The sequence below is a fragment of the Haliotis cracherodii genome, unplaced genomic scaffold (assembly GCF_022045235.1).
Source record: "Haliotis cracherodii isolate W230 unplaced genomic scaffold, xgHalCrac1.p SCAF_20, whole genome shotgun sequence".
NCBI lineage: Eukaryota > Metazoa > Mollusca > Gastropoda > Lepetellida > Haliotidae > Haliotis > Haliotis cracherodii.
The window spans coordinates 11,838,876-11,860,562 of NW_027266276.1; the positions used below are offsets into that span (position 1 = coordinate 11,838,876).

At 39.8% G+C, this 21,687-nt stretch overlaps 1 protein-coding gene across 1 annotated transcript in view; it reads right to left on the reverse strand.

Moving 5' to 3' along the window:
* Positions 1–6,068: 6,068 nt before the first annotated feature.
* The window catches only part of LOC139470319 (ankyrin repeat and KH domain-containing protein mask-like), a 47,982-nt gene continuing 32,363 nt past the window's right edge, over positions 6,069–21,687 (reverse strand). The window contains 2 exon segments of the mRNA XM_071252689.1: positions 6,069–8,172; positions 11,647–11,667. Of these exon segments, the coding sequence (XP_071108790.1) occupies positions 6,114–8,172; positions 11,647–11,667 (2,080 nt within the window). The 3' untranslated portion in view covers positions 6,069–6,113.

Below are 21,687 nucleotides of genomic sequence, written 5' to 3' on the forward strand. Positions count from 1 at the left end.
TATTTCTTGTGTGATACTTTATATGTATTTGTGTATTGAATCCACAGTTTAGTGTATTCTGATCATGATTATTTTATATGATAAAGTATTATAAAGCAGTTTCTTTAATTGATAAATAGCTAATTTATCCTAGGCTATTATCATCTTAACTTGAACAATAACTAAATAAAACTAAACCCTAAATAAACTGTAGTAATTCTATACCTCATTGAGGTAATTGTGTCAATTGTGTACAAGAATGTATGCGTATGTGTGAAAGTGCATTATTTAAGTAATTTGATCAATCCTTATTTTAAATAAATATTTTACTTGTGTGTTGTGTATAATTATAGTGTAAATAGTATCTGCATTAGTTTATACTTTGTCAATGCAGATGTAACTGGCACTATCTTAGAAGCCTTGGTGACACGGCACAGGTTTCACCAGTCTGGTATGTATTGTCTATGTGTTATTCATGAATGTATAAATGTATGTATCTATATGTATGCTGACGACGAATATCTTTGTAATTATCATGTAGTATTATACTTGTCTAGTGTTATGACAGTAGACATGGTTTATGTTTAGTTTAAACTGATTATAGGGTCATAAGCATATATAATATATATATCATTGTGCAGGTTACTTCCTACATGAGTAACATTGGTTTCTTGCTAATTGAATGTCCATTAGATGTAAGGCCATTATGTATATTATAACAATGTCAATGTTCTATGTCTTGTATGCAGTATGTCTTATTATTTATACATTGTTGCAGGCCGTATTTATTCACCATTCTCTTCTAAGAGAATAAACAGCCATCAGCTCACACCCTGTAGCCGTTTGTTGTGTTTACCACCCCGACAACTACCGCTACTACATGTACCAAGTGTGGATGAAAATTCTCTCACGGTTTTCAAGTTGTGCTACACAAAAGACACCTAACCCCACCCTAGTCCAAATTGTTTTAATAGAAATCAAGAATTAAAAATAAAAAAAATAAAAATTACAAAATAGCAAAAGGCACTTCAGCATGTGACTGATACATCTTTCAAGTTTCGATCAAATATACTGAATGGTTTTCGAATTCTGCCCGGAAACGAACCCAATCCCCCATGGAGTCTATTTCCAACTTCTTTCTATAGAATTTAAAAAACAATTTTTTTTTAAAAATATCAAAAGGCACCACTTCAGTATGTGACTGATATATTTGCCAAGTTTCGATCAAATACACTGAATGGTTTTCGAGTTCTGCCCCGGAAAAGGAAATGATTACAGACAGACTGACTGGCCGATCGCTATATCCCCCAGCATTATATGCAGGGGATCCCCACCACCCCCACCCCGGGGGTGCCTTCAAAAAGGCATCGAAATCTAAAAAATGTAAATCTCATGAAGCAGCTGTCGACATGGAAATGTTCTTGCACTTATCCCTGCCCTCCTACACAAAACAAAATCCTGATTAAAGAGATTTGGATGTTGTTAAATAAATGATGTATAAAGGATATGATAGGCAGCATAACAATTACACAAGTTCATCACAGTAATTCATTCAACAAACAGCTATGTATTACATGCTTGCTGAACATTACTGACAGTCAACAAACATATATGTAGGTAAAATTAGGCCGCACGCACACACAAGCATTCCAATGGACATGCAGTAGCCTACATGATAGACAAGCCTGTGAAGATCCCGAATAGGTCTTCACCTAACATGCTTGCAGTAAGAGGCGACTGATGGATCGGGTGGTCAGGCTTGTTGACTTAGTGGATGCATGTCATCGTCTCCCAGTTGTGTAGATTGAGTGGATGCATGTCATCGTCTCCCAGTTGTGTAGATCGAGTGGATGCATGTCATTGTATCCCAGTTGTGTAGATCGAGTGGATGCATGTCATCGTATCCCAGTTGTAAAGGTCGATGCTCATGATATCAATCACTGGTCTGTTTGGTCCAGACTTGATTATTTACAGACCCCGGTCATAGAACTGGAATATTGCTGAGTGCAGAGTTGAACAAAAAATAAACACACAAACATGATAAAAAAACATTCATATACTGTCAAACAATGACTTGATGATAAATACACAATGCAGACAATGTATACATTTTCTAAATATGTCCATATTTACAATTTTCCTGATTATTACACATGGGATAATCATACAGATAAAGGTTACAATATGCATATGATTTGAGTACACAGCCATTACTAGGAGATCCAACATATCACAGATCCACAGACACATTCAGGCTCATCAAATCCCTCACTATTTACAAATTCACACATATTAGATTACCAAACGTAATTTAATACAATAAGTAAGATTAATATACTTTTAGACACAAGACGAAGTTTAGTAAGTAATATTAACGTGAGAACTGATCTGTACTGTGGGGCAATGAAATGATTGTGACAAATGGTGACAGTTGTTAAGATGGCTGGTGACAGATATTCAAATCCACCAATCAAAGCAAAGAACTAGGCTGAAGTCCTTCGATCAAGACAGTAAAACAATGACACTTTAATGGAAAAACCCGACTTCCCTTAAACGTAGAATGAACTAGCCCTATGACCTGATCAAGCTATGACCCTTATATACCTGTTATAGAGATAGACAGACAACTATTTACAATGTGTAACAAATGTTATATTTGGGATAACACTTCCTTAGTAAAGTACAGATTCTAGTACTTTTTGGGTTGAGTCCCGTCCGGGACTCTAACCCACACCTGCCAGGGTGAGGCACCTGATCCCCAGCACACAAAGCGATCTAAAACCAAACTGGTAGTCTGGATCACATACTTTGAGTACCCCCCTGACAAGTGTAAATTGGCACGGCTCCCATGGCCGAAAGCTATGAATACACAATGCCATTTAGAAAGTGGTCAAATGTAACAAATGTTATATTTGGGATAACACTTAAGTGTTAAAACCTAATGCATTTTCCACTATGTAATGTGGTCTGTTACAATAAAGAAAAACATATAGTGTGAGTGAGTTGGGTTTATTGCCGCTTTTAACAGTATTCCAGTTATATCACGGCATGTCAGCTTAATGTGGGAGGAAAGCCCCAAGTGATGCAGGTCTCAGGTGCTTACCATTTCGGTGAAACCCACAAGCACGGGTATGGTGCTGACAAACCTAGAAACATCATTGGGGCGAACCGGGATTCGAACCCACAATCATAGGTTTCTGGCGTGCCCAAGGGCGCAACTGTCCACAGCGAATCGAGGCGCCTTAGACGACTGGGCCATCCGTGCCCCTCAGAAAACATATATAAACTCATTCAACTAAAAGAGTATTGTTATAACAAACAGTCACAACCAGTAGCATCTCAATCATGATTGTGGCACCAAACAGAAACTTATCCTCCATATTATCTACACAATATTTCACCTTCATCTCCATGACATACATAATAATTGATTATTAAAATGTTCAATTCATAACCTGAATGCCATCATCAATAATGTAATCTCAACATCATATTGTATCTGCATACATGTATTTCATAGAAAGTATTTATATAAAATGCGACAGGCAAAATCATCCCCTAAACGAAAATTCAGGCACTGAGAAGATGATTTCGCCTGTCATTTAAGTCTGTTTTAGCTATTTACATTTTTCACAACTTATATTGGTCAAACATTTGTGATCAAGTATGACCTAAAGTATTAAAACTCATTCAGTCTGCAGAGTGAAGAAGTTAGCTGAAGGAAGAAATTTGATTTCAAGGGATACTTCCCTTATTATCTTGATAAATAATAATAATAATAATAATAATAATAATAACAACAACATTTGCACTGCGCCAAGTTTCATTCACAAGTGAATGCTCACAGCACTACTTAGTTAGTAAAACAGTCAGGACATGATGAACACAGTTCGGGTCAGGTCCCAGTATTTCTAGCACAGACGTGTCTTCAGTCCACACTTGGAAGATGGAAGACTGGGTGACAGTTCCAGTTGTATAATCCCTATAATTTCTTTTCATTACTGAAACTAATTAATGTACTTGTTTGAATTCTGATGTCATAAAGGACCCTGATATATGACAAAACAAGATATGCCAGCAACAAACAGCTGGCTGTCCTAATCTGGCAAATGAAGGGACTTATCCAAGAAAAGTTTCATTTTTTTAATTGTACTAACTACACTTCATAAATCGCAATTCCACACAGCCACCAAGTGAAACAAAACTATTCACAGATATTATACGTTTCAAACAAGGCTCAAGAATTCATGAGCCAAAAAATAAAATAAATTCAACAAAATATTGCAATCTTATTAATTGGACGGTCAAAGATTATGAAAGGACGTACTGACGTGAACTGTAATGGGATGTCCTCAGATCTTTGTTTAGCAGTAGTGAGAACAAAGATCTGATTTTAATGAGATTCCAAACTATTGTAACACCTCTTTTTTTAAATCTGATACAGATGAATTTCCAGTACTCACTTGTAAAACAAGAGTCATCAGAAGGTGACATATCTCCCTGCTCTTTAATATAAGCCCAATTGGCCATCCAAGTATCGAACACATAATTGTCTCAATGGAAACAGGGGGGAAATTTTTCTCAAATTTTCAAAATAAAGGCACTTCAGGACATGATTGATAAACCCGGCATGATTTGTTTAAGAATGTTTCATGATTTTCAAACTCTGCTCTGAAAACAACATACACCAGATCAGAGTTAAATTGTTTTCCTTGAAGCATAGAAAAATAAGAATGCCCAAAATGCTGATATAGCAAAAAGCACCTCTTCCGGATCTGTTTGAATTATCTGCAAAGTTTTGTTGAGAGATATTCTACGGTTTGTGAGTTCTGTTCCGGAAACGAAATCCACCCCCTTTTGAGACTAGGTCCAACTTGATTCCATGGATACAGGGAAAAATAAAAATGTAAAAAATCCTTAAAAAGCAAAAGGAACAACTTCAGGATCTGTTTGATATATCTGCAAACTTTTGCTGACAAATCTTTAACGGTCTTTGAATTGTGCTCCTGAAACGATGGACGGACGGATGAGGTGTGAACTATATCCCAACTATAATAACACTACACACTTGATCATCAGGTACTGACACCTTTGAAATGATCTTTCTAGCTATCAACAGTTACAAACATGCTGTCATATTAATGAGCTGGTTGTTTTCGCTGTAAGTAATGGTGAAAACCAATCAGTGTCAGCAAGGTACATGTATTGTCTTGTGAATGCTTTGGTGACAAGATCCTTTGTTGAATAGCAATGTCCTTTCCATCCATCAACATGATCAATGCTTGAACAAGACACAAAAAACGTATTCGATGTAATAAGCGCACTAGAAATAGGGGGCTCTTATTAGAATATTATTTTGGTGAAAAAAAAACAGAGTTGAAAGATAAATTTCGTGGTTTATGCTGACAGCCTGAAATGTTTATGTACGATAGATAATTTTGTCCAGAATTTAATTCCCCATAATTAACTGTGCATATAACACATGAGTGTGTATTATACACGAATAAATGTCTTGTGTACGTTGATCCATCGGAAGGGGTGCTAACTGGGATCGTTCACTAGCCAATATATTAACAAATATCGCCGTGGGCGCTTATTTGAGCGGGGCGCTTATTACGTCGAATACAGTACTTTCTTTGTTTACATTTTTTGTCAGTTTTATTCAATTCCAATTTGTAGCAAAACAGAAGCATTGACAATCATTGCATTCACTTGCTACTGGTCAATGACAACTACTATCATTGGATTTGTACTGGTCCTCACAACAGTTTAATTTTAGTGTGAATTTTGAAGTCCGAAGGTCAAAATAGACCCCCATGAGCTAGGTACCAGCTTCGAAATTAGGACACATTTGCTAGTCACACGAAAGACCTGGGTTCAATTTCCCATATGGGTACAATGTGCGAAGCCTACTTCTGGTGTCCCCTGCCTTGATATTACTGGATGATTGCTAATAGCAGCGTAAAACCTTACTCACTCACTCAAATACTGATATGTAAAAGACATAGTCAGGACCCAACAAAAGCATCTACTTATCTGTGATTTATAGCTATCTAGTATCTTGTTGTCCTCTTTGATAAGACAGTTTGTAGATACTTGGCTAGTGTAGGATGTCCTCCCCTCTCAGCTACACATTAGATGTCCTCATTACTGTCTGTTAGAAGTGTGAGGTCAGCTTTGTGCTGCACAAGGAGGTCAACCACATCTTTATGTCCACTGTACGCAGCCTTCATCACAGGTGTGCATCCATGTCTCCCTCTACTGTTGATGTTAGAAGGAGACAGGACATGTTGTACTATATCTGTGTTTCCACCCTGACAGGCAAGATGAAGTAAACTATCACCAGATGTATCCACCAGTGTGAGGTCAGCTTGTTTTGACACAAGGAGGTCAAACACACTTTGTTGTCCACAGACAGCTGCCTTCATAGCTGGTGTCCATTCATGGCTTCCTCTACTGTTGATGTTAGAGGGAGACAGGACATGTTGTACTATAGCTGTGTTCCCACCACGACAGGCAAGATGAAGTAAACTATCACCAAATGTATCCACCAGTGTGAGGTCAGCTTGGTCTGACACAAGGAGGTCAAACACACTTTGATGTCCACCGACAGCTGCCTTCATAGCTGGTGTCCGTCCATGCCCCCCTCTACTGTTGATGTTAGAAGGAGACAGGACATGTTGTACTATAGCTGTGTTCCCACCACGACAGGCAAGATGAAGTAAACTATCACCAAATGTATCCACCAGTGTGAGGTCAGCTTGGTCTGACACAAGGAGGTCAAACACACTTTGATGTCCACTGACAGCTGCCTTCATAGCTGGTGTCCATCCATGCATCCCTCTACTGTTGATGTTAGAAGGAGACAGGACATGTTGTACTATAGCTGTGTTTCCACCCTGACAGGCAAGATGAAGCAAACTATCACCAGATGTATCCACCAGTGTGAGGTCAGCTTGGTTTGATACAAGGAGGTCAAACACACTTTGTTGTCCACTGACAGCTGCCTTCATAGCTGGTGTCCTTTTATGCCTCCCTCTACTGTTGATGTTAGAAGGAGACAGGACATGTTGTACTATAGCTGTGTTCCCACCACGACAGGCAAGATGAAGCAAACTATCACCAAATGTATCCACCAGTGTGAGGTCAGCTTGGTTTGACGCAAGGAGGTCAAACACATTTTGATGTCCACTGAAAGCTGCCTTCATAGCTGGTGTCCATCCATGCCCCCCTCTACTGTTGATGTTAGAAGGAGACAGGACATGTTGTACTATAGCTGTGTTCCCACCACGACAGGCAAGATGAAGCAAACTATCACCAAATGTATCCACCAGTGTGAGGTCAGCTTGGTTTGACGCAAGGAGGTCAAACACATTTTGATGTCCACTGAAAGCTGCCTTCATAGCTGGTGTCCATCCATGCCCCCCTCTACTGTTGATGTTAGAAGGAGACAGGAGATGTTGTACTATAGCTGTGTTCCCACCCTGACAGGCAAGATGAAGTAAACTATCACCAGATGTATCCACCAGTGTGAGGTCAGCTTGGTTTGACACAAGGAGGTCAAACACACTTTGATGTCCACAGACAGCTGCCTTCATAGCTGGTGTCCTTTTATGCCTCCCTCTACTGTTGATGTTAGAAGGAGACAGGACATGTTGTACTATAGCTGTGTTCCCACCCTGACAGGCAAGATGAAGCAAACTATCACCAGATGTATCCACCAGTGTGAGGTCAGCTTGGTTTGACACAAGGAGGTCAAACACACTTTGATGTCCACTGAAAGCTGCCTTCATAGCTGGTGTCCATCCGTGTCTGCCTCTACTGTTGATGTTAGAAGGAGACAGGAGATGTTGTACTATAGCTGTGTTCCCACCAACACAGGCAAGATGAAGTAAACTATCACCAAATGTATCCACCAGTGTGAGGTCAGCTTGGTTTGACACAAGGAGGTCAAACACACTTTGATGTCCACAGAAAGCTGCCTTCATAGCTGGTGTCCATTCATGGCTCCCTCTACTGTTGATGTTAGAGGGAGACAGGACATGTTGTACTATAGCTGTGTTCCCACCACGACAGGCAAGGTGAATAATTTCATATCTATACTTGTCTATCACATCCATTTGTGATACTTTGCTCAGTAACTGATAACATCCCTCTGATCCTGTTAGTGCTGCAACCATGACAGGGGTTCTGCTATTCACATCAATAGAGTTTATAACATTATTCCCAGGGTTCCAGTTTAACAAGACTTTGAGGGATTTTTCCATTCCTGACTTGCAGACCAGATGAAAGACATTTTGCATTTTCTTGTCACTTGTGTTAATATCAGCGCCTTCCTGCAGTAGACAAACAAGTGTCTCCGAGCTGCCATTTTCAGCTGCTACCAGCAAAAGTCTGTTCAGTGTCAATAGATGGTCAGGTTTTTCACTCCTCGTGAACAACCATTTCAATACTGTCACATTGTTGCTTTGTGCACATCCTTCCATTGCCTCACTGATCTCTCCTTGAGTGAACTCTTCTCCAGTTGTGTCTTCTATATCTGTGACTAGATGTGCATTATGTCCAAGAGCAGCCCAGTACAGAAAATATTTTCCTTTCTCTTTCCTGTGAAGCCACGGTTCCTCCATAGAATCCTGATGGAGATGTTTTGTCCCGTCACACTGAAGTTTGCTGAGCAAAATAGAAACTGTCCTGTCTTGTTTGAGAATTGGATGTGTCACTGATTTAGAAAACTGTCCTTGTTTAATTGACTGTGCAAACCTTGTGGTTATGAGGTCATCATAATTCTCTGAGACATATATCAAATGGAGATGATCGTCAACTTTCGTTTCATCAACCTTATCACCTTGTAGTCTTTCAAACAGAAAATCATCACTGCAGTGCTTCAAAACAAAGACTGGACTGATGTTGTACAAGGCACAGGCACAAGCACCATACATTGAAGAATGAGCAAAGCCAACAGTGTCTCCTCTTGTGAAGAATGTACCTCTCAAACTTTTAGCTGCTTTGTACATGCCTGCACATGTAGCATCAGCCATCAGCTGTAAAACAGTTTTGACCAGGCTGTCCATTTCCCTGTCCTCGCCTCCACTGTCTAACTTGGTCAGGTCCAATTTATTTTCACACAGTAGCATCAGAGCCAAAATGGCCGATCGTTCGTTTCTCTCTTCAAGCAAATGCTTTAGTTCTAACCTAAGATAAAACACTGGTTCCTTGAAAAATGATTTTGCATTTTTGTAGAATGATGAAAATTCAAAACAAAGTTTACAAATAAGAGGGAATCCAAAGATATTTGAATTGATTTCCAGCTCACTGTAATCAGGTATATGTTGCATGGAACAGTCACCAAGAGCATTCCTATGTCGTTCAAATATTGTCCTTTTCTCAGTGTCAGAAAGCCAGTATTTATCTTGCGTAGTTAAATCCATTACTGTCTGACCCTTGAACAGTTTGAAACCCTCGTACTGCAGTTTTGCTAGTCCATCATTGAAGTTGTATGACTTTGACGTGAAGATAACACGAATATCCTTTGCTTGACTTTCGCTTTGGCCCTGCACTTTCTTTCTGGATTTATCTACGTCATCTTCTTCTGACTGCAGTTCCCCTGCTGGCTGCTTTTGTTCTAAATGGAGGAGAAGATTGTTCAGAAAGAATTTCACCTGTGAAGTATTCGCAGATAATCCAACAGTACCAAACATGTCATCTACTATGAGAAATACTCTGGGGTGTCTACTCAGACAGAGGTCTAAGTCAAACTTCTCCAGGTTGTCCACAAACACGACCTCGTAGCCCTTGGGTACATACTGTGAACCCAACACCAGAGCCATCGTTGTCTTGCCTTCTCCTGAAGCCCCGCAGATGGTCACATGACCAAATGTCTTCAGTTTTCGTTTCACTTCTTTGTAGGCCTCAGTTGGAATAAACATCTTCCTCGCTTCGTTTGTGCGTAAATCCAGAGTATCTGTGAACAAATGAAAAGCATTTACCACACAGGAAACATTAGGATACAAACAGAGCAAAACAACATAATTGGCTATTTCATAGTCGGGTGTCACGATAAATCAAAATATCGATATATTGCTATTGGTAAGCACTTAAAGTCAATAAATCGATTGTTAAATCAGTTTTCGATCAATAGTATCATGTTCAGTTAGTAAAATCGATAGTTTTGATTGTATTTACCATATCAATAAAATACATAGGGGTGAAACGATACAAATTACGAGTGAAAATATCTTGACTAGATATTTCAGAGCAGGTTCAAAAGGAAAAGTTAGTTGTAGTCACATCTTCGTAGCGGCTAGTTTAAGTCATGACTATGAAACGCTAATTACAATTCATGTTGCGATATTTGACGGAAGAAAATGCTGGGGAGGTGTCACTTATGCTTAAATAAGTAATGTATCTTGGATCAGTAATGTGAAGCGTACCATTGCATGATGTAGTTTCCCCCCTAGTGTCAAACAACTTTGTGTTAGTCTGAATGGTTTGAGTTGTATGTTATAAAGTGCAGCATTCTGATTACTCCACTAGCGGTATCAAATCTTTGTTGGACTAAGATTCTGTCCATGACCACAAATGTCAGCTTGACTTGTGTTGTTCCCTTCATCAGTGAGAGCAGCAACGAGTTCATTGAGAGGGGTTGGTAGAGTTTTATGTTGAAATACATGTCTGCCAATGGTGTACCGCTAAACAAAGATCTGAGGACATCCCATTACGGGTCACGTCAGACCGATCAATGGAATGACCAATCAGAAGGCAGCTTTCTTGTGCTTTACGGCACTTATTTCAAATTGGCAACTACGCTTTGAAACATATTTTGACAAATTCTTGATTACAAATTTAAAACCTGAACAAAAGAACATTCTGGAATGGCTAATAGATGGTCTAGATGGTATGGATTCAGTCGTTAAACCCGTAACTATCATTCGGAGTTAAAGTTTTCGAGGTTGCATGATTAGTAATTACATTCCGACTGTCACTTTCCTGATCTGGTAAGCAATGCTCTGATTGGTCGCGAACTTTGACCGACCACCAAAACAACTAACAAGAAGTCGGCATCAGTCAATTAGAAAGCAGCTTTCTCGAGCTATACGGCACTCATTTCAAACTGGCCACTTCCATTTCAGACTACGCTTGAAATATATGCTGACACAGTTCTCGATTAAAATTTTGAATACCCAGTCTCAACTTGTTCGAGGTTGCATGATTAGAAAACACATTCCAACTGTCATTTTCACGTCTCTTGTAAGCGACACTTTGATTGGTCGGATGAAAGGTCGTTCTGATTTGACCCGTAATGGGATGTCCTCAGATCTTTGTTTAGTGTGGCGAGAACTAAGATCTGATTTTAATGAGATTGAAGCCAGTGTTGTGTCCCTTTTACCCTTCAACAAAAGCCCCCCTTTCTATTTTTTGTTTGTTAAACCGTTTATAGCCACACTCAGCAACATTCCAGCTGTATGTTTGTGGTCTGTAAATCATCAAATCTGGACCAGATAAATACGTAATTAATATGATGACATTAATACATAAAAGTGACAAAGCCCTTTCCATAATCAGAAGAATCATAATCCATTGTAGGATTCCAACTATATAATCAGCACATGCACATGAATCTTCCACAAGATCTAGTTGTCAATTGAATTTGATCTTTCAGCCATCAACGCTCACCTCTCCCGAGTGTTCCTTGTCCGGCCTGTCCTGTGATGATGTTCAGAGTGTTGGCCACCTGGGAGTTCCCTGAAGGATGGTCACCTGTCAACATCAATGAGGAATCATCAGTAACCATGGTAACAAACCTTTGAATCAGATGCAGTGCATCAGAGAGGGGTTTTCTCTTTTTTTATGTTTTAACACTCCAGGAATATTGCTATCAAGAGTTTATTGTTTAATGCCCTTATCATATTTATAGGGACATAAATCCATTAAAAGGATTGAACGTATTTATTTTGTCATTTTCCGAAAAGATGCATTGAAACTCTTTGGCAACATCAATAACACTAGCCAGTCTATTCAGAAAAGTAAAGTATAATCAAGTTAGTTTTTTTAAATCACTAGCCAAATGTGTGAAGCAACTCTCCCTGTATGCCTTGGAATGTTATACAATGAAGACTTCAAATGCAGCAATTAAAAAACATTTGGAGCTCATTGCTATTATTCACAGAATGCATCCATGACAACAATCAAAAGTTTTTTTCAAGACTAAGTTTAAAAATTAATTTCCTACGGTAATTTTTAGGAAAGTGCACCATCTCTACTTATTCTACAATCAATCCATGCTATAAGAAATACATTTTTTGTAGATAAGTACTTTCCAGGACCAAATGTGTTGTTGTTGTTGTTGTTGTTGTTGTTTAACGCCGCACTCAGCAATATTCCAGCTATATGACGGCGGTCTGTAAATAATGAAGTCTGGATCAGACAATCCAGTGATTGACATCATGAGCATCGATCCACGCAATTGGGATCGATGACATGCATCAACCAAGTCAGCGAGCCTGACCACCCGATCCTGTTAGTCGCCTTTTACGACAAGCATGGGTTGCTGAAGACCCCAGAATCTTCACGGGTCAGGACCAAAAGTCTTAGCATTTGTTTAGCCGGCCAGCATATTAGCCGAGTCCTGTCAACACCAATCTCGATTACTGAAGTAACACATTTCCTGATCAGAGAAATAGTTAATAATGTTCCTAGGATTTGATTAGTTTCAGTTGTTGCTTTTGAACAAAATTGTAAATACTGTTCCTGTGTAAATTATTTCATAAATGACAAACATCGTGACACTAAAGAGGGCAACAGTGACACCCACCTCTACCTAATCTCACTAGGTCAAGGTCCTCCTCATGCTCAGCTGAACCTGCCATTACCAGATGACCTTCAGGTTCCTCGTCTGAACTGGCCATGTCAACATCAGAAATGGGCAAGTGACCTTGAGGCTCAGAAGTGTCCATGTGACCTTCCGACTGGTCACCAGAAGTGGCCATGACCAAAGGAAGTCCAATTTCCTAATCTGGACTGAAAAAAACCCAGGATATAATTGTGTTAATGATCATGACCTTGATGCCCTGACAGTTACTTTTACCTTACTGAATTTCTTAAAATGCAACCATTTTAAAAGTCTTTTCAGAACAATTGTGTGAATTCTTATCCCGCGACCTTGACCTTTAAATTGGACCTACTTATGACATGAGCCAAAAAACAAGGTAGGCTGAGTAGCCAAAATTATAAAAGCCCTACAAGGTTCAACTGAAAGTTCCAGAACATTTACTTCAAAATTCAAACAAAACTCACTTTAATAATAACCGATGCATTGTACGTAACCTCAGGCGACTGGAAAGCAATCACCCTTAGATTCGTTTGTCTGATGGACACAATGAGCATAAATTTACACAAAAGTGGATCATGTTCAATCAAACTTCTGATCAATTTAAATTGGTATAACGTATATACGAGGCTATAAATATGCAAATGATCTCAAATTGCTCGATAAACTATTGCAAAAAACTATTACAATAACTAAATTTGCACTGGGAAAAGAATGGGTCAGTTTATTCATCAATGTAACCCTACGTCGCACAATGGAACAGAATTGAATCATTGAAACCCGACTGTAGCCAGGGTATTCAATGTGTCCAATCGCATCAGCTCTAGACTTTGGCATCGGTCCCAACAGCATGGTACCTCACGTGACCAACCCAGGTCAAGTTGACCCTTTTCACAGCAGCTGATAAAGGCCACTTTATAAACTACGTCATTTGTGTTGGTTGGTTTAGTTGGTTTGTTGTTTTACTCCGCACTCAGCAATATTTCAGCTACATGACGGCGGTCTGTAAATAATCAAGTCTGGATCAGACAATCCAGTGATTGATATCATGAGCATCTATCCACTCAATTGGGATCGATGACCTGCATCAACCAAGTCAGCGAGTCTGACCACCTGATCCCGTTAGTTGCCTCTTACGACAAGCATAGTCGCCTTTTACTGCAAGCATGGGTTGCTGATGACCTATTCTATCCCGGATCTTCAAGTGTCACGTCATTTGTGGAAAAGGTGTACATCATACTCTACAACAGTATCAAATTCAGGATTGTGAAGGATATCCGCCTTTGTGGGGCATTTCTCAGAGCCAGACAACCTGTCAGAGGTGTTGTTTTGACACAGCATTATCACACTGCATGCATACATTAGGATGACAGATTTGGGAATGGGGTGGTAGTTGCACACACTGGTAGAGCGAGTTAAAATTTAATGTCGCATGTGTATTATTTCAGTCACAGAGCGACCACAATGGTAGAACAAGCCTGGTGCAAGCTCACCTTAACATCCAAAATATCATTGTAATGAAAACCTACATCCGCACCCTATTCCTATCATGTAGCAAGCCCTTTCAATATGACAATGCTAGACTGCATACGGCATATGTAACAGTCCTAAGTACAGTATAGATTGATAAAAATGGAAAACTCCGAGGTCTGCCGAGTAGTTTTTCCACTTTTATCAACGAGTGTTGATATATTTGATATCAAAAGACATGAGGGTGAGATTTTATTTATAATAAAAAATCATTCTTCCAACTTTTTCAGTTTGTAGGCCTTAATAGGCAGTGTCTTATGTGTAAAAAGTACTGTTTCAGTTTCAGTAGCAGAGCTATTAGTGATGTCATTTGATTGTGACATGGTAACCAATGACATCACAATGGTCTGCAAAGCATTGTGATGCAATTTCATTGCAGTGATATCTCCTGTGGGAGCCAGTTTTGGATGACATACATGTATCATATACAAAGTCGTGACATAATAAGAGGCAGAAAGAGCAGTTAGAGTACAATTATAATTATAATTATAATATCAATTATTAGTGCAGAATGTAAAGATAGGTCACCTGTAATGTATTCAGCAGAACACCTGTACTGTACACCTGTCAGAACATTCCGTCATCATTCTGAAGTTTGGTGCCTGTGTCATGAAGAAGGGGAAGAGTTAATAGCGTGAACACTAATTTGACAAATATTCATATTGTGTGAATAGGTTTCAAACTTTGAATTACTTTTTTACTTTTAATGCCGACCTGCAAGAATTATGTTGAGAACGCATGTCTGTTCATTCATGAACACCCTGCTGAAGTGCAAAACCAATCAGGTGTTTGACAACTGATGACTTCACTGGAGTGAAGCAGAAGTTTACAGACGAGGTAATGGAGGTCACGCCTTTTATCGAGGATTTTTTTTCGTTCGGAATGTAACTGAATGCTATTGTTGAATCCATCACCAACTGATTGTTTCAATAGCTTGTGGGGGTGTAAAGCCCACATCAAAGCAAGAGAGTGAGAAAGAGCTAGGTTTCGGCAGTCAGCCATTTACTAACGGAAGTGCATAGTACAGTAAAATCCGGACAGGCCACAGTTCCATGCAGGGCACCGTTAACCGGGCCGTGGCAGATATTGTAACATCCTCCCCTTTTTGAAAAGCTTTAAAACTTTAACGTAGAACAGGAGCAAATAAAGCATCACTTGTACTAGTGATTAATACAATGATTAAGATTACCATGAAAGGTAATGAACTTATTGAGTTATTACTTCTTAACTGAAGAGCTTATTCACCGAAGATTAACACAAGTTACAGTCTTTTGCTAATTCTTGAACGCTGAACACAATTATCAATTAACAGTTAATTTGAACAGGAACATCAGGTCTTTGATCTACTTCATGGACATCTCGAAGTCTTTGAGGTAGGCAGGCGTCTTGCTGTGTCTGGTAGATCGTCTCGGGTTGTCTGGAACTTCAAGTACAGGTATTACCTGAGATTTGGGTCTGCTCGTCTCATGTACTGAGACAGGGTCAGGTGATTTCACATTTGTTAAGTGTTGAGTCACAGGTGTAACATCTGGTCTTACACCTGTCTCCACTGCAGGAATCAACTTTGGGAAAGGAGTAGGTGGATAGGTCTCGCTTTATTTTCTCAAATGTACTCTATTTCTTCTGTAGGAACCATTCTCACCCTCGATTTCATAAGAGCGTTCGTCAAGTCGTTTACTCTCAGTTCCTTTCTCCCACTCTTTCTGTCTTAGTCGATAGGATTTCATGCGAACTATATCTCCGACCTCCAAGGGAGATAGGTCTCTCGCATGTCTGTTGTAGGACTGAGATCTTTTCCTCTGGGCACTCTCTATTTATCTGCGATCATTCAGGTAGTCACTGTGTTTTCCAGGCATCAGCAGTTCTCCTGAAATTGGCATTAGTGATGTAGTCCTTCGACTGAACAACTTCTGGGTCTGACTAGTCCCCGTGTTCTGAGTCGGAGTATTCCGAAGTTCAAGCAAACAGAGATAGGGATCCATCTTTGAACTCTTGCACTTGCTCATCATTGTTTTGGCTGCTTTCACACTTGATTCTGCTTTGCCGTTGGCGTTTGGATGTCTAGGAGAACTGGTACAATGTACAATGTCCCATACTTTTGTGAATGATGAGAACTCTTCGCTCATGTACTGTGGACCATTATTGAAGCATCACATTTGATGTGTAGCTCCTCTAGAGGATCATAGTACCTCAACACAGTCAGAAGTTGCTTGATCTCCGTCATAGCGGTCTCTTGTTCATCAGTCCACTCCCACCTAACTTCTTGGTGAGTGAGTCTTCTTATTGGTTCCATGACGTCAGACAATCTTGGGAGAAACTTAGCGAGATAGTTGACAGTTCCTTGAAGGCGTCGAACTGCTTCAACATCAGTCGGAGTCTCCATTTCCAGGATTGCTTCAACTTTCTTTTTGTCTGGTTTCAGTCCATTTGCGGTGATTTCATGACCCAGGAATTCAACATGATCAGTCTTGAAGACACACTTTTCTCTGTTCAGTCTAATGTTTCTCTCACTGCATCTTTGAGGTAATTGCTGGAGGTTTGCGTCATGGATATCATCATTTTCTCCATGCACAAACACATCATCTGCTACACAGAAAACACCTTCTAAACCTTCTAGATTCTTGTGTAACATTCTCTGAAATATTTCTGAACTAACTTTTGTTCCGAAAGGAAGCCTTAACCATCGGTTCCTCCCAAAAGGGGTTATAACCGTGGTAAGGTAACTGCTCTCTTCATCCAGTACGCAGTGCCAGTACCCATGAGTAAGATCAACTTTGCTAAACACTCTGGCTTTAGCAATCTCTGGCAGTGCATCTTCTATAGTCGGTAACAGGTATTTTTCCCGTTGGAGAGCTTCATTAAGAGATTTGGGGTCAACACATACCCTCAATTGACCAGTTTTCTTCACCTGGACTGATATTTGGGAACACCACTCTGTGGGTTCAGTAACAGGTGTCAGTACACCAGTACACCAAGCTTGACAGTGATCAGCTGTATCTGCTCTGCTGATTTCCTGCTAAGAAGTGGTGTCAAGTTTTCTTTGATGACATGAAATTTGATGTCATATGTCATCTTGTTTTCTGGATTGGTGATCTTCATGATACACTTTCCTAGTGGCTTTGTGAGAGTTTGATTGTACATTCTCAATTGTGTTTCACTGTCCTGTAATGCACAGTTCGCAAACTTGACAGGAATAATGTTCACTGTTGAGCCACAGTCAACTTGGAATGTCACTGTTTTCTTGTCATCAAAAATCATATTCGCTAAGATAAGATCTGTACGTATCTGGTGTGTTAACTTTGTTAACAACTGTCTATATTTCTGAGAGAGTAAATACATAGCCATCTTCTGATATATCTGTATTGTAAGAGCAATCATCTTTGAATTGTACCCCATGGACAGGTTTCTGGCTGAATGTGCAACATATGTCAAAGTGGTTTTGTCTCTTGCATAACTTACAGGTCTTTCCCCATGCTGGACAAAGTTCTTTGCGAAATACATGTTCTCTACCACAAAACTTGCAGGTGTTTAGTCGTGGCTGTTGTCCCTGGTAAGTATTTGACCTTTGACTGTTGTTTGTACCTCTGTAAGCAGGTTTGGGGTTATTATGTTGTTTGCTTTCTCTGTGATATTTTGACATGTGTGGTGTTTGTCTTGTGACTTTGTTTACTTCACCAGATTGTGCTGCTGTTATTACTTTCAACTGAGATGCTGTGTTTTCATGACCTCGACAAATGTCTATGCATTTTGCAAGTGTCAGGTTGCGCTCCTGCAGTAAGCGTTTACGAGTATTGGCATCAGATATGCCCAGAACAATTCTGTCCCTAGTAAGAGAGTCGCTAAGGCAATTACAAAGTTGCAAATTTTCACAAGCTGCTTAATAGCTGCTACATAAGTATCAACATTCTCATTTGGTTGCTGAGTTCTAGTATTAAACTTGTATCTTTCAAAAGTCTCATTGCTTTCTCCAAGAATGTGTGAATCAATCTTCTCAATAATGTTCCTTACAGAGTCAGTTTCTGAAGGATCACATGAGTTGTAGATTTGTAGTCCTTCTACTCCCATGGTAGAAATTAAGTAAGATCTGAAGATATTCACATTACAAGTTTCATCACTCTTACCGGTGATTACACAGTAATGGCCCCACATTTGTTTCCATAATGTCCAGTTTTTAACAGGATCATCCCCTAATTTCAGAGGTTCAGGCGGTCTAATATGACTCTCATCATTGACAGTAGTCGCCATGTTTTGACAAGACTGATCTTCTGTAGATTCGTCAGATGACATTTTCAAATGTCAGAGTTAGAATTCATTTTATTGACTTGAATTTAGGGAGTAGTGCACTATACCGGGCACACTTTTTCAGATCCAATTAGCGCTTTGGGGGCTCGAACGCGCTTCGCCGGCTCACCGGCTCTGCTAATTAATGCGTTAATTAGCCGACGCTCTACCACTGGACCACAGGCGCTATCACATGTAACCAGTGCTCGTTTAACAGGTCATTAGAATCCCCATCGACATGCATGCGTAATTCAGTAAACAATGAATTGCGCATGCGTGTGACGTCACTGCCCGCTCTCCCATTCATCTTTTCTTGAAACCACACCCGCAATTGTTTATGTCAACATGACCGACCAATGGGATTAACTGGATTAACGCTTGAAAAGGTCAGAATTTATGGCTAACCCTTGCCCAAAGCCAGCTGACCCTAATGACCGAAAAGGGGTGTTGGATCGTAAAGACGTGTAAGTTTCCCTAAGACCGAAAAAAGGGTGTTGGATCGTAAAGTTGTGTAAGTTTCCCTAAGACCTAGAACGGGTGTTGGATCGTAAAGATGTGTAAGTTTCCCTAAGACCGAGAATGGGTGTTTGATTGTAAAGATGTGTAAGTTTCCCTAAGACCGAGAACGGGTGTTTGATTGTAAAGATATGTAGCCTGCAACCTCGGGGTATCGCGGTACTTGTCATGTACGCTAAACGGAACAAAATGCACTCACTGACCTTTATGTTTATTCGTGTTCTCTGTATCAGATATCATTCATGTTATCAAACAATGCATATTTTACTGATAAAAGTTCATTATATACATTAGCAGCTCTGAATAAAAGCCGGGCCTCGCGCTCTGTTTGACAAGGGAGAGAACTCCATCGTATCGCGGTACAGAGAAAAGTTGTGTATGGAGGTTCGAATTGGACAAAAAGAGGACATAATTCTACCATCCACTTGGTATGATAATGAAAGACATCAGTGATTTGTCCAGACAAGTGCAAAGACAGCACAAGTAAAATTCTAAATGCGTTATCAGCAATAGGTATTCAATGCATATTTACCAAAAAGTAAAAAATATTTTTATAAGTCAACATCAAAATATCAGAAATGATATTTTAAGATTGTTTAAAAAAAATTGAATGACAATAATTTGTCACAAAATGGAAAAATGTTAAAAGTCAACAATAAATATATAAAAAGCACTCCTAGTATGCCCAAAGTATGTATTTGTCTTTTGGTTACTAGTGAAGAACGTATGTCTAAGTTTGGCATTATGGCCCTTATGATCTCCCAATAGATTCTGGGCACAGAGCGGGAAAAAATGTGCGGACTACGTAACTTCCGTTACCTCATTAGTCGCCATGAATATGCAGATGATCTAGTTCAGGTCGATAGAGAAAGTTTACTTGGGGAACTGCGGGTTATATCGTTGGCCATTGATAGATGGGGGTAAGGCAATATTACAACAGATGCCAGAAATATGTATCAACGGATTAATAACTCCTTATTTACAGCAGACGGAACATTCCGAGGAAATTGAAATTGTTTACGAAGTGAGCACTTCCTGGTTACTGATTTGCATTAAAAGACAGCCGCTAAGAGGCGTGTCCCGCGTGAAATACCAGAAATCACAAATGCCGCGATACGATGAATGCCGCGATACCATGGGGTCCGAGTATAACTTTCCCTAAGACCAAAAACGGGTGTTGGATCGTGAAGCGAGAGTCACCTGAGCGTGAGGCACGGTAACGGTATAAAGAGACAGCGGTGGCACTATAGCGCGGTAATTGAGCGGATGGTAGAGCTCGGACTGCGCCCGGTAAACTGCATTGTTGCCTTTACCACTTGATCCTTGAATATGCAACACACTCCATCCACGTGGTTTTTTCTACACACGGTAACCCGCCGGTGTGAATTTGAGTTAGTTCGGCACAGAGAGTCATTTGTCAATGAAAAGTGGGTTAAACACAAACCACACAGTGAGTAAGATAGTTCTTTTCCGCTGCCACCATGTTTCAATAGCTTGTGGGGGTGTAAAGCCCACATCAAAGCAAAAGAGTGAGAAAGAGCTAGGTTCGTCAGTCAGCCATTTACTAACGGAAGTGCATAGTACAGTAAAATCCGGAGAGGCCACAGCTCCATGCAGGGCACCGTTAACCGGGCCGTGCCAGATATTGTGAAGCAGAATTTGATTCACTCATCCGTCGAAATATCAGCAATGCAATCTAACTGTTCGAAAATAGAGTACGTCGGGATGTGTGTACAATATAGGCCTATCCATGTCACCTGTTTTCGAGCCTCAGAACAATAGTCACCACAAGCTTAATCAGTGTTCGAAATACCTGCCTGCCCGACCATCCGAGACGGGTTGATTTCAACTCGGGCTGTCTGTAAATGGCTGACTGCCGATTTTCAAATCCCCATGCCCGACGGTCGGGTTATATTTCATAGGTAAAAATATTCTAAATATTTCCCGATGATAAGCATTAATTCACATGTAAAGATGAATCATAAAATGTAACCAAAAAGAAACCCCGTTAGATCAGAGCTCCAGATAAGCTTTTGGTGTTGTGGGTATTTTACCCATGCATTTTAAAATCATTGGGTATCAGTAATTCTATCTGGGTATTCAAATTTCTGTTACCCACTAGTTTTTACACATGTGGGTATTTAAGTTAAATATTTAAAAACACTATTCATCTAGGCCCTGCCAACTGGTGTCGTGTGGGTTCGAGAGCTTTATGGGACTCAAAAATACCACGATACTTCCACAAGAAAGTGTGATGGAAAATGATCATGATGTAACTGTCATCTTGGAGTTTGGCAAGGTTGACGGAATGCCCGTTTATAATTTCAAAATATGTTGCTGATTTGCAAATCGAATACGCAGGGTTACTTCACAATATTTTGATGATACGCACAAGTTTTATTTTTGTAGCGTATCTGTAATGTTCGTTGCGTATTTGATACGCTTGAATTTTATTTTACTGCGTATTTCTGCATTTCTGATGCGTATTCTACGCAGATACGCAGCTTATCTGGAGCTCTGTAGATATTAGACAACCTACCATTTAGCGATACGCT